Source organism: Cynoglossus semilaevis, chromosome 7, assembly GCF_000523025.1.
Source record: "Cynoglossus semilaevis isolate Cse_v1.0 chromosome 7, Cse_v1.0, whole genome shotgun sequence".
Lineage (NCBI taxonomy): Eukaryota > Metazoa > Chordata > Actinopteri > Pleuronectiformes > Cynoglossidae > Cynoglossus > Cynoglossus semilaevis.
In genome coordinates, this window is record NC_024313.1 from 3,817,349 (window position 1) to 3,840,483 (window position 23,135).

At 38.9% G+C, this 23,135-nt stretch overlaps 1 protein-coding gene across 4 annotated transcripts; it reads right to left on the reverse strand.

Annotated features, from left to right (window-relative positions):
* Window positions 1-65: 65 nt before the first annotated feature.
* On the reverse strand, window positions 66-23,107 carry dpf3 (double PHD fingers 3). Of its 4 annotated transcripts, none has more exons than XM_025056914.1 (12): window positions 22,906-23,107; window positions 14,643-14,803; window positions 13,444-13,551; window positions 10,645-10,765; window positions 10,053-10,188; window positions 9,735-9,807; window positions 9,059-9,100; window positions 6,527-6,664; window positions 6,266-6,394; window positions 1,761-1,873; window positions 1,158-1,239; window positions 66-987 (listed from the first exon to the last, which is right to left on the reverse strand). In XM_025056914.1, exons 1-12 carry the CDS (start codon window positions 22,935-22,937, stop codon window positions 920-922), a joined length of 1,203 nt encoding a protein of 400 aa, XP_024912682.1. In that variant the 5' UTR covers window positions 22,938-23,107; the 3' UTR covers window positions 66-919. The 4 variants fall into 4 exon arrangements, with proteins under 4 accessions (XP_024912682.1, XP_016889119.1, XP_008311052.1 ...); XM_017033630.2 differs by having other exon boundaries at window positions 10,053-10,148; window positions 10,632-10,765; window positions 22,906-23,105; XM_008312830.3 differs by lacking the exon at window positions 9,059-9,100 and having other exon boundaries at window positions 10,053-10,148; window positions 10,632-10,765; window positions 22,906-23,105.
* Window positions 23,108-23,135: the final 28 nt, after the last annotated feature.

Here is a 23,135-nt window from a genome sequence, read left to right on the forward strand (position 1 = left end):
ATTTAAAAACATACGTGAGTGTAAAACAAAGCACCTTAATGTCACAGGAACTACAAGGACACAGGAAACAGGAAACAGAGATTATACATTCAACTCATTTTTGTACTGTACTGTAAAACTATAACATATCTGACAGTGAGTCTGTGCAGAGTCAAAACAGTAATGTCACTGGAAATGTTAAACACAAGAGACAAATACTAATCTAAAATCTAAACAAACATCAGTCAAAGCCTCTCGAGCCCCACCCTCTGAGCAGAGCAACTGTAGATTCTGCTTCAGAAAACACTCTGGGAGAAATTATAGGTGAACAACACACTTTTAAATGAAAAATCCATCTTAAAAACACCATACCTTGGGGGTGAAATCTCTGTACTGCCAGAAATGATTTTTCCACTTACTTAGATTGTTATATACAAAATATAAACACAACATTGTCCTTTTAAAACCTTGTGTGGAATTGTGTTGCTGCTGTCTGCTGAGTAAGGGGTTATCAAAACACATGCCCCCTGACCCTATGTTGCCAAACAGTCAGTGTGGCTCACTGATTTTTATTTTATTTTTGTTAATTTATTATTGTAAATATTGGTAAATCTCTGAGGACTTGATGTTAAAATGACACTCTTAGAGGACAGTAAGAGAGGATAACGACAGAAGGATAGTAATCTGAGTATTTGAGGCTCCTTTGCTGAGCTGTGAGGTAGTGGCTGAACGACAGAGCTGCTGTTTTCTGACCAACTGTCGAGGTTGTACGTTGATGACATTTGCACAGTGAAAGAGTTCTGAGCCTCACGCAGAAAGCTGCCCTGAGACTTTTAATGCACTGCAGTGTGGGTTGATGTGTGCATCTCTGTGTTTGTGGTTAATGTGGATTAGTACAAAGCGATGTACGTGTGTATAGTGTAGCTAGTCCAGGATGTTGTTATGCTTCTCCGTTAACCGAGGCCTTGTCTTTTAGCAGGTCAAGACACAAGTGACAGCTCCAGCTCCCTGTAGACAGACAGAGAATGAGAATGAAGGGGAAAAAAACTCATTTCCATTCTTCTCACCCCCATATATGGTCTTTTCTGGAAGCCTTTTGTAAAATCTCCATATATTATCTCTTCACTGACCTACTGTAAATACATTCACAACAATGAGAAATTTCTCTGCAGCCGTACCTTCTGGAGGATGAGTCATCGGAGGCTTCAGGCAGTACATGTGGTATCCTCTGTCACAGTCGTCACAGAAGAGAAGCTGGTCCTGCACAGGCAGAAAAATGTTGAATAATGGATGAAAAGAATGCAGGAGGGAAGAGGAATAAATATGAACCTCGCTGTCAGACTGCAGCCAAGTCTGAAAACACAACTTCAAGGCAGAATCAAAAGTCAGAAAAAGTTTTTTTTTTCTTTGAATAAACAACAACAGAGATATTACAGCAAAATAAACAATACTTCAACTACATCTACTACTACTACTGCCACAACTGTTACTACTATTTGTGATACTACGTTACTTAAAAGAAATAAAGCCATGGCTTGTAGGAAATTGTACAATGTATAAATGAAAAGGTCAAGCCACATACGTCCTAATAGAGGAGCACTTTTCTTTTAAGAGCACAACTTAAAGAAAATCAATCAAGACCACTTTCTCGAGGCAGCTTACAGAATATAATGCACTTTGAAACATCCATTGAACACTATGATAATATGATAATAATTGCTTTGTGGAATGCTATTTTTTCCAGGCTTCTTCAAGTCTTTCCGCTGCTCAGTGATACCTACATCGTTCTCTGAGGTACCACACAGACTGCAGGACTTGCACTCGATGCACTGCCACTGATACGTCCTCACTGCCTGCATCATGTTGTCTGTGAACTGCAGGCAGGAGGGATGACCTGTGACGGGACGAAGAGGAGCAATGACAAAGGTGAAGGACAGAGGGCGACACTGTGGACAGCCAGGTAAATGTTTACTTTGTCTGGTTCAAAGGGTACATGGGTTTCACAGGGTTTCACAGTGTGACCTCTGTGCTGCAGGTCAGTTACTACAGTAGTTGCACTTTAGCCACATTGATGCAAATACAGTTTAGGCCACATGAAGGTTTCACCACCTTTGAACTGTGTACAGTGTTTCCTTTGGTAATCTGTGTACAGTAGAATTACCACTGATAACTAATGCAATTGAAAAATATAAAATCAATTTCCTCAGGCCTTTCATATCAGTCCAGTTCATTTTTATTGAATGGTGGCGCTGCAGCATTATCAGTAAATGTACAAACGTTTTGTGCAAATGTAGATAGTACCACAATTTACATAATAAGCATCAAAAAACATACACCAATGTACCAGCAAAGAAAAAAAACAAACAAAATAGGTGCTGAATTTTGCATTTGCTTTTGGGCCATTCTCTTTTTTTCTCTGCTCTTTGTTTCAAATGAACATACGCAGCTGTGTGCACCTCTGTGGCCCAACCAGTGTTTGATGTGGAATAATTATTTACAAAGAATATAATTAACTGGATTACAAAATCTTAAACTACATGACAGCCATAGTTTCAAACGTATAAAAAAAAAGCTTTGGATTGACTTATTTGCATCAAATGTTTAAAAAAGGTTTATTTAAATCCAGTGCTGCTGTAATTGCTGGTGCCAAGATTTAAAAAAAATGGTTGAGTTGTAAAAAAAAAATGTTTTCCTTTCGATTGGATTTAAAACAGACGGGCCGATTTATACGCATACCGCAGGACATCCAAAGTATTTATCAATTTACATGAAGTAGAAGAACATTAAAAATTATTATTTCATACTGGACTATAGACACTATCATAACCTCCCCAGTGAGTCACAGGGATATCATTGAGCCATGAATGAGCCATAATCAAAGATGAGGATGACGTACTGTTCTATAGATCTGGACCAGGACAGCAGCCAGACAGACTTGATATCTTCGATCATCCCAACTGTGGTCAGATGATGATTAATGTCAGACTTCTGAGCTGAGAAGTTTAACTTCCTGTTTGCTTTGTAAGTCATTTTGGAATAAAATCTAGGTTAAGAAGGTTTTTTTTTTTTTTTTGGATAACAAAAAACACTGAACAGTTAAAAAGAGGAAAATCTCCTTTCTTGCAACAACAAAAAAACAGCAAACAGCAGAGTGCCGTCTGAATCTCACTGTACTTTCACTTCCTGTACTCTTTGGCTAAAGAAATTACTTAAAAATCCATGCAAAAATCCACCTCCTCCTGCTATTGGTGGTCAGTGGTGTATTTCCTAAGCACTTATTTTTTTTACAGAACAAGCAACTTTTAACACAGCATTTCTGAACAGACAAGCTTTATTTAGGAAGCTTACATTATGTCACTTTGCATACAGATACAAAATTATGTCACGACACTCAAAAAACCCCACCAAGGTCAAAAGTATTAGCCCCCTTAAAAGCTGATGTTTTAACTACATGTGAATGATGTGTGTCAACTAGTAATGCCTTAAAATAAAGTTAAAGCTATGTTTTTATTTATTTTTCAATACATTCGCCATGTAAGAACCCATATCTGGGTTTGAGCTGACACTTAGGGAAAAGGCATTGTAACCAAAGCAAAAAGTTATGATTTGAGAAAATGCTCACAAAGCAGAAAACAAATATAAAAAGTTATCAAAAATTTCTGTTAAAAGTGTTAAAACCTGGATTAATAAGAAATAAAAACTTTAAAAGTCCACACAGTACAGTACAAAAGTGGCAGAAGTAGAAAATGAGTAAAGAAAACTAGTAAGTAATGTGTCCGAAAGACCATACATTAAACGCTAAGACTAATTCACCAAGAGTGAATGATGTCCCGGTCTGGCCTTTTCAGTGAAGACTTTAAGACCAGCTCCACAACTTGAGCCGCGTACAGGCAAAGACCAAAGAAAGATTCCTCCTTCAAGTCAGCCTGAAGTGTTCAGAACAATCTGGAGGAAACTCAACACATTCTGGAAATATTATTTGGTCGAAGGAGACAAAGTTACAATTCTTTGGCCAGAGATATCTTGTCCATGTTTGGAGTAAGGAAGAAGACAGCTTTAACCTAAGGAACACCGTCACTGAGTGTGACATGTTTGAGTGCATTTGCAAATTAAAATCCAGTTATGGTGGAAAAAACTATTAGGAAAGAAGAGTGTGGCATATATAAGAGTTAAAGGAGAACTTCAGGCACTCGGCGTTAAAACAGAATCATCTGAATTCAAGACCTTGCTTCATGAAATCTAAATGAGTTTAAGCTAAAGCAGAATGGGCAGAGATTTCTTGTGAGACTTGGCTGAAGTTTCTTCCTACTGATATTTAGAAAATGGACAATTAGAACTGAAGGGGTTTTTATATTTTTGACCTTGGCATTTTAGAGTTCTTTGAAATAGCTACCGTGTGCAAAGTCAAATAAAGTATGCTTCCCCAAAAGAAGCTAACATGTCGACAAGTTGTGTTTTTGTTTTGCTGCATTAAAGCACTTGAGAGAAAACTCTTTCTTGTTTCTAAAGGGGCTAATAGTTTTGGCCTCAGCTTTAAATAAAAAGACTTAGATCCAAGTGACTGTTTCAGGAGTGGGTGTTTTCACATTGAGCCACTGTAATCCAGTCTGTGGCTTCAGTCCTTCAGTGTTAAATCAGAAAATGTTTTTTTGTTTGTTTGTTTGTTTCTGGACACAACTCCGTATTATGTCCTGATATCAGCTGCCAGTCACATCATCATCATCATCCCGGTTTCTTAACAAAATGTCTTCCAGCTTTGCTTCCTTAAAGCCATGAAATGCAGAGGCCTCGCTGTCTGACGCGTTGCCGACCAACTCTTCTACAGCACCCATCTTCCTCCCATCCTTCTTCACTCCTCCTCTTCCAGCTACCATGAAAACATCAGCGTCAGAGAAACACAAGACAAGACTACGCTCTACTGCAGCAGAAAAACATCTCACTGGCTGACAAGCACATTGTTATCTTTTGGGGTCAGGTGATTGGACGAATGTGTCGCTAAAATATTCAGCGGATGTGTCTGCAACCAAAGAGTGAAGGCATGTCGTCGGAAAGCAGGAGAGCTTACTGATGGATGAGGCTGACATGGACAAGCATGCAGGATGGAAGCAGGCAGAGAAAGCCAATGAATCAATATCAATTAAATGACGTGTTTTAGGGGCATTTCGGGAATTGATCCTCAATGTTCATGGTCTTCATGGCTCATTGATAACCCATTGAAAAGATTCTGTGCCAACATGTATGTTAAAGACCTGGTTTGACAACAAACGCTGTAATTTAACAACTTATTCTCATTTCTATGAATGTGAGAGGTAGAGGTTTGGTCCTTAAATGTCCCAATCCAATAATAACCTTTTTTTTATTTTTCATTCTCTCTCCATATTTGTGCTCTGTAAAAAATGCTGAAATGGCTCCGCACCGAAAATTAAAAAAAAAAAATCAGACTGAAGAGATAGTGTCTTTCTGCACAACTGGAGAAAACTGGAATTATCCAGTCCAGTGACCCATCTAATTAATCCTCAAGACCCACTTTTGGGACACCACCCACATTTGCAAAACACTTTTTAAACTGGCTGAAGATTGTTACAAACACACACACAAAAACTTAGAGAACAAACACATGAATAAGACTGTTAAAAAATAAAAGTAAAAGAAAACAAAATGAGATGTGAAGTTGACAAAAATTAAAAAAGTATGAGTCAAGCCAATGTGTTACTTCTCAAAGGCTTAATTTGAAAAAGAAAAAAAAAAGAAATTTTAGATAATTTAAAGTCACTTTTATAATATTTAAAATGTCTATTTTTATACAAATATTAAATATATGTGAGTATATATATATTCACATTGTTCTGTTATAGTTTATTCCAATTTATGCTTATTATTTATAAGGAGTAATAATGTTGGTTTAGTTCTGATTTTAGTAAGTGTTTTATGAATAACTAACACATTAAACTCCTTGGAACTGGATCCAGCTTGAGACAATAGATATAATTTAAAAAAAACATACAACTGCTTTTGTTCTGTAGCATTACCTAACAAAAATGTAAATGTCGTAAATTTAAGTAATTTAATACATTTTTAATGGACTCTTTTCCTTGTGTCTCAAGTGGTGTCCTGGCCTCAACTGTCAGTACAAGAACACCTTAAATCTTCAGTCATTATTCTTAGTATTTTTAAATGGCTATTTTAAATGCACTACTACGGCTGTCATGTCAGAATGCTGAGTGTCTTCACTGAATCAGAAGTCCTATTTATCTGATATGGTTCCAAGTACTGTTTGGGGACTCACCAGATCGTCCACAGTCGGAGCAGGACACCAGCTCCTCAGCCTGGCCCGTCTTCCTGTTGGAGTCCTGATCCCCCAGGCAGAAGTCGCAGTAGTCATTGGGGATTATGACGCCATCTGGACCCTTCTGAGCTGCAACAGCAACGAGAACGTATAAGGAAGCATATAAATATTTTCTGACAGTATAAGGCCATGGGACGTTGGACTAAATTTGGAAAGTCTGTAACTGAACCGTGGAATCTTACATCTGAGGTGGTGCCTTACGTTTGTGGTTGTCCATACTGTGAGCAGGAGACGGCAGCATCTCGGCTTCCTTCTCCTCCTCACCTTCTTCCTCTGCCAGGTGAGTGTGGGTGTAGTGGTAGCTCAGGCCAGGTCGGTTCTTATAGCGCTTTCCACAGACTGGAGGTAAATATCACAGGTTTATTTGAAACATGTAGATCATTTCGTACAGTGTCATTTTGAAGTCTGCCTCAAAGCATGAGCTGTCAGCATCAGCTAAGAGGACAAGATTGTTTTAGACACTATCATTTATTTCACTGTCAGTATTTTACAAAACAAAAACACATATGGGTCAGTGACAAATAAACTGCCTCACTGATTCCATTTATTGGAATTATTACAGCTGATATAAAGTTCATATTTCATCACAATACAGTGAATAAAAAACTATATGAAAAAAAATCATAGCCAATTTTTAAAAACCAATCATATAGTTTAAACCAGTAATATGATAACCACACAGGCAATACAAGTGGGCGAGATGGCACCGATGAGATGATAGTTCTGATTGTATGGTAATGTCTGTTAATTAAACGAGATTGTCATTCAAGTATTTAACAAATACAAACTGACGGTGGATCAAATATTTCTTCTATTTAGAAAGTGCAATACAATGCTTGCTGTTTATTATTATTATTATTATTATTATTATTATTATTATTATTATTAGGGGTGTGACGAGACCTCGTTGTACGAAATATAATGGACACTTTGGTAAACGAATCAAAAGGAGGTAATCTTAGGGCGGGACAAATGGAGAAGAGAGCCAATTAGACAGAATCGCATTGCGACGATTTGTTGGTAAATCCGGAAGCAGATCCGCAGCTGCGGCACGTGAAAACATTCAAAACTGGCTTCACTCGTTTGCATCGATCTCCCACAATGCACGAAATCTGTGCGGAGGTATGTTTCATGAAAACACAGAAATGTCAGCGCGAGGTTTAGGACGAACGATTGACTGAAATCTTGTCAGACTTTACCTAAAACAACTAGAACAACAGGAGCCTCTGCAGAAAACACGCAGGGACAAACACCACTCAATGATCGTTGCTTAATTATTATCAGAGGGATATTTAACTTAATGTGAAATGACATTACAGCCAAATCATATTTTCTTTTACCTAATTGAGTTTTGTTTTTATGGCCAAATATTTAACATGATATTTACCAGTGTTTCTGATGTCAGTATTTCTTTGGAATTACATTACAGCCAACAGTGTTTTTTTTTATTTTATTTAAGAATTCCAACTTAATCTGTAATCTTTGTCATTTTATACATGAAGAATAAAATATAATCCATATTACAACTGTTTCTGTGCCTGTATTGGACAACCAAACCTTAAAACCATTCCAAAAACAGATAGATGGATATCTTGTGAGCCAAGTGCCATCACACCCCTATTTTCTACTTATTTATTTTTTAATACATTTTCAAATCCTGAGCAGGCCGTGAATGTGGTTTAAATGAGCTGGGATTTTTCTCATCATTTCTAATAATTTTTATGACCTGCCTTCAGCGGAGGATAATTACTTTTTCAATAATAAATCAACCTTTTACCAAAAAAGGTGTATGGTCTAAAAATAATTCCCCACTGTGATGGGATCTGTGTTTTTCCTGAAAAACAAGTCCAGTGATGAATATGTTGTTCTAGTGAATAAACACTAACATTTAATGAAGGTTTATACCCGCATCTCAGGTTACACTGCCCCCATGTGGTAAAATAGCAAACCAACTGACCAATTGATACGCCACAGATTGGCTATACCTTATGGGCTATTGACATTTGTAATAGCCTTTTTAAAATTAAGGCGATTTTTCAATAGATAGCTTGTCAAGTGCATCCATATATTAATCTTATATCATAAAATGTGAGTATTTAATTTGTTTATCGTATTTAAGACTTGCTGTCCTTGTTACGTGTTTATCTCTGTGAGTTCAACACTTATAACTGATATTACTAGAAATATTATATACAGTATCTTTGGATTTTTTGGATATAAAAGGCAAAGTTACAGTTAATGTGTTAAAGCTGTAGCCATCATAGAAGTGTTTCTTTGGCTATAGTTGCATTGCTGTCGCCTGCCCTGCAGACAACTGTGTTTCAGCTTCTTTAGATGTGACCAATTACCCTGATGGCATAAAACTACTGCTTTGTTAATTAATTAGCGATAAAACGCTAACATTTCTACAATGGCAACATCTGTGGATCACATATCAGCTACAGAGTCAACTAAAAACACATGCATCCTGTGTTAGCTACGCTGCTGCTGAAGCATCATTTGGTGCAACGGGCAAGCACTACAGCACATGGAGTAGTGTTAGTGTCATGCAATGCTTGCACTGTAACGGGAGGGGGTGCCTACTCCTGCAGAAAGCATCTAAAAAGCATTAGAAATCTCCAAAGGATTAGCATTCAGTCAGCAATCCCCACACTAAACGCCCATAAACAAAAATGGCAGTCATAAAGTGTTTATGGACCCTAGAAAGACAATCATGGCGACAGTTTCAGATACCTTCTTCAGCCTTTTTTGAGTTATGCTTTTGTTTGTATCTATCTGGAACAGAGAAGACACAAAAGCAAACAATAAAAGGAAAGACAGAACAAGACACAAATGAAGATGAGATCGTTGGGTTGAGGCTCAGTCAGTGTGGCTATCTCTGTCCACATCCCCATGGCAATCCATTCCTGTTTTTTTTTTTTTTTTTTCCCCCATTACGAAAGGGGACGCTCGATCTGGGTTGGTATAAATAAAAACTTCTATCTCTGTCCACATCCCCATGGCAATCCATTCCTGTTTTTTTTTTTTTTTTTTTTTCCCAAGTACGTAAGTGGCATGCTAGTCAGGTCTGGATTAACAGAAAACTCTTTCTTCATGCTGCTCTTAGAAACAGAAGAGAGGAGGGCTTTCATTAGAAGGTGAAAGAAAAAAGACTTGTCTGGAAGAATTTTGTCTTAAATGTTTCTGATAAGGTGGTGTATAAAGATAAATGTTTCCTTTAACTACATAAAAAAAACCATGTCTTTCTTTTTGTAGCTTGGTGTAAAAAGAACTATTTTCCTCCACTTCCTTGAGCTTGAAAACACAGTGATTCCATACTGTGACAGAAACAGAACAAACAAATGACCTGAACACAGAATGGCTGATAACATATGCACAAAGAAAGACGATTTCTCCTTCTCCCTCTTACTGTCACAGACGTATGGTTTATCCTGGTCGTCACTGTTTACAGGATCTGTCCTCCTGCGACTCGATCCTCTGTTCTGAAAGGAAACATGACATGCTGCTGGTGTTTCACACGCCAATATTTCATTTTAAGCATGTAAGCATGCTGATGTCTTTAACAATAACACACTGCCTAGCCCAGTGGTCCCAAAGTGAGGGACGCACCACCCGAGGCACAGATCCATGTTGGGGTGGGGGGTGGAGGGGTCACAGCAGGCAAATGATGATGAAGTATTTATTTTGAGAATATAGGTTGTTGTGTTCTTTTGTATCTCATGCTTACTTTGCCTCTGTTTCTGTTCTTCCTCTTTGGAGTGTCCAGTTCAAAGTCTTCATCATCATGGAAGCCGTCGCCGTTCTCCTCTGCCTCCAGGACTCTCTGCCAAATTTGAACATAAGGAAAAAAGGTAAGGTTTGTTCTAAGAGATACTCAATAAAAAGGCAAACACCATTAGCCTCTGTGCTGCACTTCAAGCTAGAACTGCGGTCTCGCTGTTAAGTGTGTGTTTTATGTTCTGATCAATCGCTATCACTGCACTATATATTCACAATACATGGTGTGTTTGATTGTGCCTGTAGAAGGCGAGTGCTATTAAACAAAATTGGGTTTTCTGTATGCTGATTACAGTAAAGAATTTTAGTTTTGTTCTTTTGGTATATGATAACCTTTTTTATTGAAAGCAGTTTGATATATTTTATAAAAATTAGTGCATAGTTTACTTTTAAACAAGCAGAACCTTTGTTAACCTCACTAATACCTCAACCCTGTGAAGCCCCATGTGACAAACTGTATTTTGTAAATGTGGGCTATATAAATAAAATTTGATTTGATTTGATAATAAATAAAAAAAAGCAACATTACCTGTATTTCCAGCAATGTCTCCTCCTCCTTACTGAGATTGTTTTTTTTCTCCAGCAAGCTGTCGCTCCTCAGAAGGGCCTCCAAAGCTGTGGCCTCCCCAGAGGGCACCTCACGCTTGGGGGCCAGCTCAGCTTCTGAGGAGTGGATAGTCAAAGAGAATAATTATTATTACAATAGACAAAGTGTTTGATGTAGCAACAAAATCCTGTATTAAAATGCACCAACTTTTAATTTTTAATTACTTTTATCTAATATAATAATATAATTTGATAAATAAGTATAATTATTTTATGAACAGTTAACATACATGTTGGCTGAGCTACGTACTAAAACGGGCTGCTCAATATCATGTCCCATGAAACAAATAAAAAAAAAAAGACTTTAAAATTGTAATTAAGATTGTCAATAAGCTTTGTATGATTTTTCTAGAAAATCATATCCTACTCCTTTCACATCTTTTGTTTACCATCTTTGTTTCTGTCTATTTAATTTTCATTTTGGCACTCATTCCTCTTCTTTGAACTCTAATACCAGCATAAATGAAAGAAAGGCTGCTGAAGCTCTAGCTACTGGTATGGAATACACAAGTGCTGTTACACTGTCTCCCCTCACTCCCCCCAGCTCCCACTGCTTTCTCCTTACCTCTGCTCTTTGCTGACACAATCCCTAGCCTTGCACAGTAAACCCCGCTTTACTGAGGGTAACGCACAATGTGCACATGAACCGACATTCACAAGGCACATTCACAAGTAATGGGCTACTGGAAGAGTATGGTGGTGTGCTCATCTGCAAGGACACTGCCCCCTGTCTGTACTGTATAATAACAGACATTTCTAAGGGTAAATGTTTAAATGATCGGAAAACTACCTGGTAAATGGCAGTGATACACACTACCATTGAATCTGTTGAAAGTGACTGAGGTACCTGTCATGAGTAACCTGCACTGGTTAAGTAAATCTGTGACGAAGTAAAGTCCAGTAAACTAATTATGACTTAGACGCTTAGTGGATTATTCTTGCTTTGTTATATTTTAAGTACATTTCAAGTTATATTTTCAAATACTCAAATTTTATTTCAGCATACTTTGTTATCAGTGCAACAGAGCATTCAAACAGCAGCTAAAGCACCCCCTGTGGGGGTCACTGTCACCGTAAAATGAAAAGCTCTCCTAACCCTGTACAATCTGAACAAATCTCACATGTCAATGAAAAGAGCAGTTGAAATGAGAAAAACAGAGTCAATAATAACTGTTGCTCTGATTTGAGAAACAAACATAAAAAAATAGGCAAAAAATGGTTTAAACTCTGTAAAATTAACAGAGTCGTTATGTATGGTTTCTTCACGCACACACTGAAAAAATATCTTTGCTCAGGAAGCATTAAATAAACACAAAGCATTTTCAAAAGCTCGAGAGAGTAGCACTCACATTCCTGTGTCATGTTATGATAGATTTCTGGGCCAAACTACAGAATTGGATTTCAGAAAAACAAAACTAGACTTCTATGCTTTCACCCAAAGGTTTTTTCTTTTGCTATTACAAACACAGTGTTTGTCACTAGTTTTCTTTCTGTTTGGTTTTTGCTTAGTGCTTTCAGCATGATTGAGTTTTCTTCTCCCTTAAAAAAAATCTGGAGTATTATATTTCATCTGGAAGACAGCAAAGTAACAATGGTGTGTCAAAGCAGAAACAAAGACATGCCTATATGTCGCCCCACAGTATTAGGTTTCTGGGGAATTCCTTTGCTAAAATCCCCTATACAACACAAACCTACGTATAAATGCACATATGCACAAGCACACAACACAATAAATCTGATTTGTACAGCCTCTCTGTAGCCATATCTCTAACGCTTTCACAAGTTTTCAGATTCCTAGCCCCAACTGTAGAGGGGGTTTAGTAAAGACTTTCCAAAAAAAAACTAAAACCACTGAATCAAACAAAGGTGATGTCAGTCGTTTTAACAGGCTGCTATTGGAACACTTCTGGCTGGAAATGTTGACTAGAGGAAAACAGACCTTAGGCATGGCAGTAAGGCAACTTAGGGTCGCCATCTACCATTATTATAAAGTGAAAGACTGGATCAGTTCATACCTAAACCAGGAAGGAGTCTGATCCACGTCAATAAGTTTACAGTTTACAGCAGTTGTGCGCAAGTGTATCAGTGCCACTGGTTTATAACAGAGAAAGAGAAGCTACATACTATACGTTTATCAACACTCACATAAAATTCCTACACACTCTACCCTAAACAATCTCTCTCTCTCTCTCAGACACACGTCTACCTCACCCCACTTACATTCTGATGGCACATGGATAAATGGTTATTGAGGCCCAGTTAGGGTGCTTGTGTGCTGAGACTGAGAGTCATGTGTGGGGGGTGTATACCTCCTTGTGTCTCTGTGTGTGTGTGTCTGTTTAATGTGTGTGCAAGTGTGTGTCTGTACTGCCAGAGAACAGTGAGAGGAGCCATTGATTCGGGGGAGAGAATGAACCTGGAGACCTGGCGAGAGAGACGGGGGCTAACCAGAGCCAGATGGTCAGATAGTGAGCATTAATGCCACTCAGCTCAGCCTGAGGCTCTGTGCAGCTGTACAAGAACATTAAGGGCACAAATATAATAGACTGTACGTACGAGAGTGCATTAAAGGGCTGGTAGTTTGACCACAACGATGAGAAGACACACCAGTCTGTCATTGTTCAGGTACTACTGCTGTGGCGTAAGGTTATTTCGATTGTGTTTGAATGTCAGCGTGCTGCTTGACTCTGTGAGTTTGTGTTTGTGCGTGCGTGTAAGTGTGTTGTTTATATTACCTAGTCGAAGCTCACACAGCCGGAGTTGGGGATCCAGAGGAGGGTGGAGTCGCCTCTTCTTTCTCCAGCATCTAGCAGGGTAGCTATACATTTGTCCCGCTGCCTGGCCTGCACACACACACACACATATACCCAGGGAGAGAGGGAGATAAATAGTATATGCACACACATGCAGACACAGGCACACAGGAAGAATTTTAACAACCATTGGTAAGCTGGCTTTTTAAACAAAACCTGCATTGAGTCTCCTCCACAATCTCGTGCATTCTTTTAGAGCACACACCCAGAAAGTGGACCAGTGGACTGGTCTTCCTGTCACCTAATTAGTCTGATTCTGGGCTGATGCTCAGGATAACTATCCAAATAAAGTGAAACTGAGCTGTGGTCAGACACCGTAACAGCTTGTCACACAAAGGCAGGAGATTTTTCACCCAGTGTTGACATAGTTTTCAGTAATATTAATTTCTGTCCCAATGAAAACATGTAGATCTACACCATTTGTCAATATTTGCAGCATTTTTCTCCTTGTTCCGTCCCCTCTTGTGTGTAATTATATTCTAATCATATTCCTTCTCTGGCTTAGGAGAAAAATGGGGGTGAAAAAAGGGGGGAGGCCATTTGTGCATGAGCAGAAACGGAGGGTTAGACCCAGAATACATGCTTATAATGTTTGTTAGCTCTGCCACAAAGTATAGGGTGTGGCCTGAATGGCTTTGCATAAGAGATGCAGAGCAGGCTATTTGTGTCCAGCACTCAGTAGAGAGCAGATTGTTCCCTTTGGCTGCACAGGCGACCCAGATGTGAAGAATGCGGACTGTGGACTCACGGTATAGCAGAGACTGGTTGTATATAAATCATGAATGTGCCATATTTACACAGAGTGCGCTTCTATATAAACATTAGCTGGATGTTGCAGCGACTTCGTGAAATCTATTTCTGCTTAGAACAACCAAATACAGGAACAGTCAAGAGCCTCAGACCCCGTTATGTATTGAGGAAAAAGCCTGTTATTGTCAAAGGACAGAAAAAAACAGGTCACCACGGGCACCTTAACGTAAACAAATAGGTTTTACAGGGAAATTTGGTTTGGCTTTGAGTAAATCAAAACAAAGCTCAAGGTGACTACAGAAACTCAAGTCACTGATAGAAATTACATGTTTTTTATTAATTTCTTCCATTTATGCTGCACTGCTTCTCACCTGGCTGACGGTGGCGCTTCTCCATCCAGATGTAGCAGTTGTTCTGGGCCACACCAGTCTGTGAATCCAGGAAAGGCAATCGTACACTGCGCTCGGCACATAGTCGGGCATTGTAGCTGCGACAGTGTTCAATGGCCTCCTTATAAAACTGGTCACCGAGCCTGCACACAAACACACACGAATAGGGAAGGTTTAGCAGGTAAACAGCCGTATGCCCAGCCTCTTCTTCTTCATGATCTGCTTTAGTTTGTTGGATTAATCATGGAACAAACAGTTCATTTGATTTTTTGATTTTGATTTTTACAAAAAAATGTTGTAAAACAAATTTAACAATATCTATTTATTAATTGTTAACCTTCTGTACTCAAAGATCTACCCTCTGGTCTATGTCCTACATTCTCTCCTAAAACCAAACGTCCTAGAGGTTAATAGGTTCAAAATCTATTTCATGAATCTCGTATTAGAGGATCTGAATTTAGGGGAAAAGCAAAGATGTCCAGCAAGTGGATAAATAAGTAAGTATGATGAGGTGAGAGACATTTAAAACCGTGAACAGGAAACAATTATGACATGAATCAAAAGACAAGGAGAAACATTTTAAATATCTCCATTTTGACTAATAGGCAGATATGAAATCCAGTCAACAGATGGGCTTGGCACAAGTGAAGACACACGCGTACACACACAAAGACAGTCAGATAGACAGAGGACTAGTAGCAGCTCCAGTTTACTGATAGATGCAGATGAATGCTGTGTGTCCCCTTGTTATATATACTGTCTGCTCATGCATACAAAGACGTAACCCATTAACAACAACACAATCCATCTAAATGCAACATTTTAAAACCACTGAGATAAGAGCCAGGCAAACAAACATTCATACAACTCCGTCAGATGAATGGACTTATCTGTTCAATTAAACAACTATACTTTTCACAGCCATTACTGTTGGGGAAATTTGGACAAATAGGAGGCCAGAAAAAAACAAAAAGCTAAAATACCTTCTTCTATCTGGGAGAATAATCCCACAGCAACACGATCTTCTCTGTCTCTCTGCTAATGTGAATAGAATTTTTTTTTTTGCTTCACCCAATACCACCCCGTCTCTCTGACCGTCTGAGCAGAAGAGATTGGAGTTGTGTAGATTTTCTACATAGATATGTAAAGAATGCCAAGTTGGACAAAGACCAGTACTCTGGTCGCAGTAAATCTCACAAAGATGTGCAGTGTTTGGGAGCAGAGTGAACGGGAGGCTGGATGGAGGAGGAAAAGGAAAGGGGAAGTGGAGGAGGGCAGAGTGAACCAGGTACTGCATGGAAAGAGGAGAGGCATAGATTTCTGATGTGGAGGCAGCTACAGCAGTAATGATAGTTGCAGTGCATTTGCAAAAAAAAAAAAAAAAAAAACCTACAAAGAATGTAAATTAAAAACTTGACGCATGAAGTAAATATAATTAGACCCTGACTTTTTGTGTCTGCAGCCACATTTGTACAAGTGTGTGGGAAGAGTGGAAGGTTTTTAGAAACAGACAGATAATGCACTTCAATGTAAATGTATGATTTATTAACGAACCTCAATGTATGAGCAAATATGGTTCAATTTCTTGGTTCTAAACAAAAGGGAAAAAAGCCAGTTAAATATGTCCAACTGTGCCCTGTTGTTAGGAGGAGTCATGCAGCTGTTTCTAGAACTTGTGCTAAAGTCTAAAATTACACATTACTGTATTAATATGACAGTGTGATATCTTGTGAAGGGATCTACTTGCAAAAAAACTGATACTGTACTTAAAATTCAGAAAATGTAAGGATATTATGAGGATTTTATTCATGAATGCACCACTTTTATTAAAATATAAATAAAACATCATTGGTGTATGCATTTCAGTTGGTTCAGTTGGTTCTGTGAGACAGTGTAAGCTCTGTATAATACCAAGAATCAAACACGTGGCAGTTAGCTGGTTGATGTTTTTGTCATGAGTCTTACAGAAATGAGGAGAGCAGCTGGTGTTTTTAGTTCTACGTCTCCCTTACAGTAGACACGGTGATTTGGTCGTATCCAAACCCCCAGATGAGACTGTCTGTCACGTCACTTACAGTAAAGTGTTATTTCAAGTGTCACTCTTTGTTCCCTGAACTAAAGAGTGTGTGCCGGTGCACGTGTGTGTGGCACTCCTCCACTAATGCATTTGCATAAAGAGAAACACGTAAGGAGACAGGGTGCAGAGGTGCACATGCAAATTTGTGTCAATGTCAACAACATTTCTCTAAGTTGCCTGTCCGGATACAATCAAGTCTTGGCCCTGCCCACATTCAAATCTATGGTATATGATAGAAAGCAGTGGCAGTTGGTCTGTTTTTTAAACAAGGAATGCTCAGGATTCACAATAAAAGCAAACAAAGACAGAAAAAAAAATAGACTTAGGGAACGATAACCAATCAAATCAAATCAAATTTAATGTAAAAGTTACAAAGATAGAAGATGGTATAAAACAAATATATAAATAGTTTTAGTTTAATATATAAATATACATACTGATTTAGATATATGGATGTATAGCTATAGATATAGATATACATTGACTCTATTGCCTAAACACAACTGGCTCTAGTTTGTCTCAAACTCTGCATAAAATTAACACAGAAAATATACTCTAGTGATATTATTTTCTTATTTATTTCCAAAAAGTAACCACTCAAAATATGGCTTTAACTCTTAGACAGTTTGTCCACACCCACCCACTACTCACTGACTCTCAGAGAAGCCAAACCTCTGTAGCAGTGGTTATTTTTGCCACATTTGTCCAATTATGATTTAGCTAAAGTACCACAGTGGAAAATAACTAATCAAGTGCTGCCCTGTAGATGCTAACTGAAGTTGAACTCAGAACACGAGAAGAAAATCCAGTAAGATGACCACAAATGAACAGTTGATACTGACTAAACTAGCTTGATTATGTTTTAATGCACTTTAGTTTGTTATATATATCTATAGATATATTTATATCTATCTATCTATCTCTATCTATCAGTCAGAGAGAGTACCGTCTGAGCTGTTTGTACCAACAAGTCGATCGCTGGGCGGCCGCAGTCATTTCACTTATGTAAGTCTATATCTATGAGGTGGCTGCCCTAGTTGCAGCATTACAGCAGTGATGGTAAGGCAGTTCTTTTGGGATGTATTTATATATTGCTGTTTTCAAAAGCTTAACACTCAATCTTCCTGGGATGTTTCAAGAATTATTTTTGCTTCCTTTGCTGTACAGCAGAGTAATGCATGATATATTCAGTTCAGTTTACTGACAAAGTACTGGCATGCTTGACGCTCACACTGGCATTTTCCTCAACTGACCAAAGAGGCCACTTAATCACTTAGGTGATGTAATAAATGGCGTCGCCACTGTGATAAATCTCTGAGATTTTCCAAAACATGGCTGGTTGTTTAAGCTATTTGTTGCTCCACGGTGCTTGTATTTTTGTTATAATTCAGTTGTAATGTTTCCATTCAGGTCACATCAGGCTACTCTGTTTGTGTCTTTATTTCAATTAGGTGTTGCCCACTGTTTTCACAGTTCACAGGTCAAACAATCCATAGCAGAGTTTGCAAAGTATTAACAACACAAATCCACTGCACAGCCTCTCTGCACTTACTGGATGAGATGCTGACGGTATTCATGCATTTTTAAGTGAGCCACACTATCAGAGCAAACATTGCAGGTGTGAACACAACCCACAAAGTCCACCAACATTAAATTTTAGTTAATCTTGTGTTCACATTTTGACTTATTTTCATAAATAGCCATGTGTATCTTCATTTTCCATGTTCTGCAATATCGCTCACAGTTAAAGGGGACAAAATGTCTGCTTCTATATTTGCCCTTGTGTGTCGTCTGAGTTCGTGGTCTTGGTTCAGTTCACTTTAAAGGAGGTCTGAGTGTGTTTGTGTGTGTCCACATATCCACGAAAAGTCCTGAGTCATCAAAGCAAGTTCATTTTTAAGGGCCGCAGGGAGCAAGTGTAAAAACACCCAAGGTGATTCTACGATTAACAGGTCTGTGTTTCCAGGTATGAGCTTAGAGCAGGGAAAGGAAGATGAGAGGAGGGAAGAGGGGAGGAGATGTTAGGAGAACACAGAGGAAGGGATAGGAGGAAAGGAGAATTAGTTCTTTGTTTTCTGTTTAGAGATTCACCAGTCTTACACAGGTGCTCTAACATGACAACACACTCACGTACACACATCCAAGAGGCTTTCATAAACTTTATGAGGATTGAAACTCTCTCACTCACTCTTGAATGAGTTAATGTTCTGTTACTGAGTGTCCGCGACCACTGTCACGCTTCTCACTCTTCTCCCCAATGTTAACCCACATATTTCACTTTGACACCCTGCGCCTTCTTGCCTTACACAATTACTGTCAAGTTGATAAGCCAATTATTTAAACAGTAGATCACTGTCATTAAGTCACGCTTCATGTTTTTGTTATTAATTCTGCGTGTTTTAAGTCTTTGACAAATGATCTTACATGAGAAAAATCTGCTCACAGTTCAACTTGTCGACTGACATTGTCTTTGCATGAATGTGTGACTAATCTTTCCACTAATTTGCAGACACCAAGCATCGGGAAATTTAAATAGGCATATCTTACAATTGTCTCGCACGACTGAAACGCTAATCAACACCCTGCCATATATGTAATTGTTATGGTTATATGCAGGCTTCACAGTGGTAGGGGGCTTAGCGCTTTTGCCATACATGACGATCACAAGTTTGAATCCTCAGTCAGAGAGGTGTTAGAATGTTTTCCCTGAGTGAGTGTGGGTTCGTAGAAGGTTTTGTGTAAGTGGATCACTATAATTACACCATTGGTATGAGTTAGAATGTGGATATTTGTTTGGCTTACCAGTATATGTGGCCCTGCAATGAACTGCTGGGACCCCCCACCTCACTATTTACAGTAAGTAAATTAATGAATGGATAAATGCATCCAAAATTGTCCCTGAGGCGTGATGTTGACATATACAGATTCAAAGCTTAAAGCTAACAAACATAAGTTTTAAATGATTTCAGGGGAAACCACATACAGCAGGTGACACAGGCACACCTCTGTGACAGAGCTTGCATTTTTTTGACCACCACTTAGAAAGTAACAGTTTCGGGGAATGGTGGGGTTTTTTTTTCGGTGTATAGTCAGAGGAGATGAAATTCAGTTTCGGTTTGGAATTAGTAAGGGGCCCCAAAGGAAGTGCAGAGCAAAGCAACAGCATATGGGCACACTCTGATAGGCTTCTTTGTGACATCTAGTAGGCGAAGGAGTGAGTGAAGCAGAGAGGAGGGAGACACAGGGGAGGACGAAAAGGAGGAGGAGCTGAGGAGGTGGCAGAGAGGAGGGGTCCAATGTATCCCGCGGCACACACGTGTTCTCTTTCAAACCTTGTCACACTCATTTTCTCTGCAAGTTGTGAATGTGCACAAGTGCATCTGCCTTACATGCACACATACACATGCATATACACACATGTGCGCGCACACACACGTGTCAGTGTACAAACACACAAAAGGAAGAAAAGGGAAAGGTGCAAGGTGCAGTGGAAAGGGGGTGAAGGGAATAGGTAAAGCAATCAGCCGCAGAGGAAAGGCTGTTGCAGAGGAGAAACCCTGATTCAGATGCTGCTGCTGTTATTTTACTGTGGGTGGGTGAGAAAGGGGGGTCTAAGACACTCAGCACAAATGAGGTGAAGGACTCGGAACTGGAGACGGGGTGAACGATAACTCATTTCAATATAGCATGGGTTAATTTGGGGAAGTATGGGAAAATCTATCAAAACAAAACACGTAATGAATAATTTATGCGGCGTGATGCAAAGCGGAAAAAAAACAAACATTCATGATGAAAAAATTGCCATGTAGGAGCAGAACAGAGAAAGTGGGGACTAAACCCTGCATGCAGCTTTCTAAAAAGGAATGTTTCTGGACATTTAATTCCCCACGCCTGGAAACCATTCCCCCACATTCTCATTCCCTCAGATAGACAAAGGCCAGGGTTCACCCCAGTGCTGAGGGTGTAGTATAAATGTATGCAGTAAATTCAGACAGGCAGACACCCCACCACCCCACCACACACACCCCAACCTCCATTACTCACGCCAAATGGGGGAGGGGTGCATGGTTGCACAACCGCCCACACATGTAACAAATATACACAATAAAAACACACAATCCCAAATGCGCTGACCCTCCTCCTTTGTCCATCGCATATTGCATACCCATTATTAGTAAAGAGCTTTACCAGTCAAATCAATATACACCATAGTTTTGCAGCTCACTGTAAATCCAAAGCAAAATGACAAGGGAGAAGCTGAAAAAGACACATCAGATGCCCATACATGAGTCTCGGCATATGAATTATTCCACTCATTTGAATATTTCTCATGTCAGCTCATCGTTAGACCCGATCCTGCACTGCCTCCTGCATTTGATTACAAAGAAGGCTTTCAAAATTAAAAAAAAAAGTGAGTTGAACTGAATCAAGAAAATGTGGATGTTTAAACAGAACTGGGTGAGTCTGGAAACCCAGACGTATTTACTGCCAGCTACAGGATGGTTGTAATTTATCTTTGAGGGGCTGAGTATTGGTAGAAGGAGAGCAGAGCTACATCACAACATGTCCTTATTGGCTGCACATGATTTACCAGCTACATTCTGAGGACAGATGACAAGTACATTCCATTGTTTCACCCAGAGAACTCACACAACTGCCCTGCCTGGAAAAGTAGACCACAACATCATTTCCCATGGTAGTAACTCATATGTTACATGATATATGCTCACGTACCCCAACACAATCTTTCACATGCAATATTAGACAGTCTCATCTAATTACATCCCAAACTTGATCGTGTATGCAGTCGTCCGTGTTTTTTTTTCGCTTTCTTATATCAAATACAAAATATTAAAGGCAGATGGGGCTCCCACCCTGATTTTCACCAGACTCTTTCTTCACCTCTGTCAACAGATGGACCCCGGAGAATAGTGGGACGCTACTAATCTGCTTTTCTAAATGCACAACTGCAGATACACACAAAAACACATATACCTACAATGTCTTTATACAATTTTTTGTGGCTTACTAGTGCATAATACAGGTTTCACATAATATTTTTGGTAAAACATGAACTGTGAAGTGTGAAGCCAACGGAGAACACAAGTATTTAAGGTACACACTGTAGGGTTCACATGTTTACATATATATTTAGGAGGAATTAAATATAAATATATAATTTCTACATTTTACAAATTCCATTAATAATAGATTTTTTGTATAAACTCAGTAGAGGGTTAAATATTTTTAACACTACTGTAGATTTTGTTTTACATCACAACCTGCTTCACTATTTTTTTAAACAGTCACAGTTAAGATATTGTCCTGTACGATATGTACGTAATATATATACAGTAATATGTATGTACGATAATCATGCAATGTTTTTGTTCAAAAATATATTTAAAAAAAATCCTTCACTAGTATTGTCAAAATAAATCAATGTTTATAAAATCATTTTAGTTGTGAGCCTAAAGGGATTTTCTGTATTATTCTGACAAGGCTGCCAAATTTAAAATATACCGATGCACATTTTTCTACAAACCGCTATTGTGCAGATCGTCAAGATCAGCGTTATTATATGTCACCAGGATATATCTGCACGCATTTCTAATGGCTATTGCACTGCAGATTCATCATACATGGCATGAAATAAGGTCAGTGCTGTATAGTGTGCTTTGTGTGCATGTGTTTGACAGCACCACTCTATCCTATCTCCCTCTCTCTCTCTCTCTCTCTCACTCTCTCTCTCTATCTCTTTCGTTTTGGCCATGACTGCATGTAATAATCATTGCAAAATCAGACAAAAAGAGCACCACATGGAAACATGATGTCTTATAAAAAAAAGCAAAACGAAAACAACTTGATCATAAAGTGAATCAAGTCCATGGCTGTGAAATGCAGAGCTTTACGCGCGGGTTGGACACGGATTTTCTGCAGGCTGTGCACAACTGCATGCATTATATTTCAATATACAACAGCACAAGCAGTGGGTGCCTGCACAATAAGACAGACACAGCCAGACACGGACTGTCCAAGCACATGAACGTGTGCATTTTGTGGTTCAATAATGAACCCGCGAAATCACATTATATTGATCTGATGTGCAGCAGCCGCATGTGATGAAACTATGCAGTTGTTGTCATGGAATATCTAGATAATACTCACGATTTTAGCGGATTATGAATGACAGCCGCCATTTTCCTGGTGCACGACTGTACTGTAATATTCCAAATCACGGTATAGTTTGGGACCCTTATGAAAAACACACACAGAGACAGACACACACGCACGCACGCACGCACACATGCACACACACCGCAGCCAATGCGCTGTCCTGGACACTCCACTCTCTACCAATGACAACAGTAGCACCACGACATGAGGCGTGGCTTCAA

Coding starts and splice junctions, on each gene's coding strand:
- dpf3 (XM_025056914.1), bottom strand. CDS start 22,937: ATGGCGGCTGTCATTCATAATCCGCTAAAATC. Junction 13,552..14,642: donor GAAGCGCCACCGTCAGCCAG/GTGAGAAGCAGT, acceptor GTGTGTGTGCAG/GCCAGGCAGCGGGACAAATG. Junction 10,766..13,443: donor GCTGTGTGAGCTTCGACTAG/GTAATATAAACA, acceptor TCCACTCCTCAG/AAGCTGAGCTGGCCCCCAAG.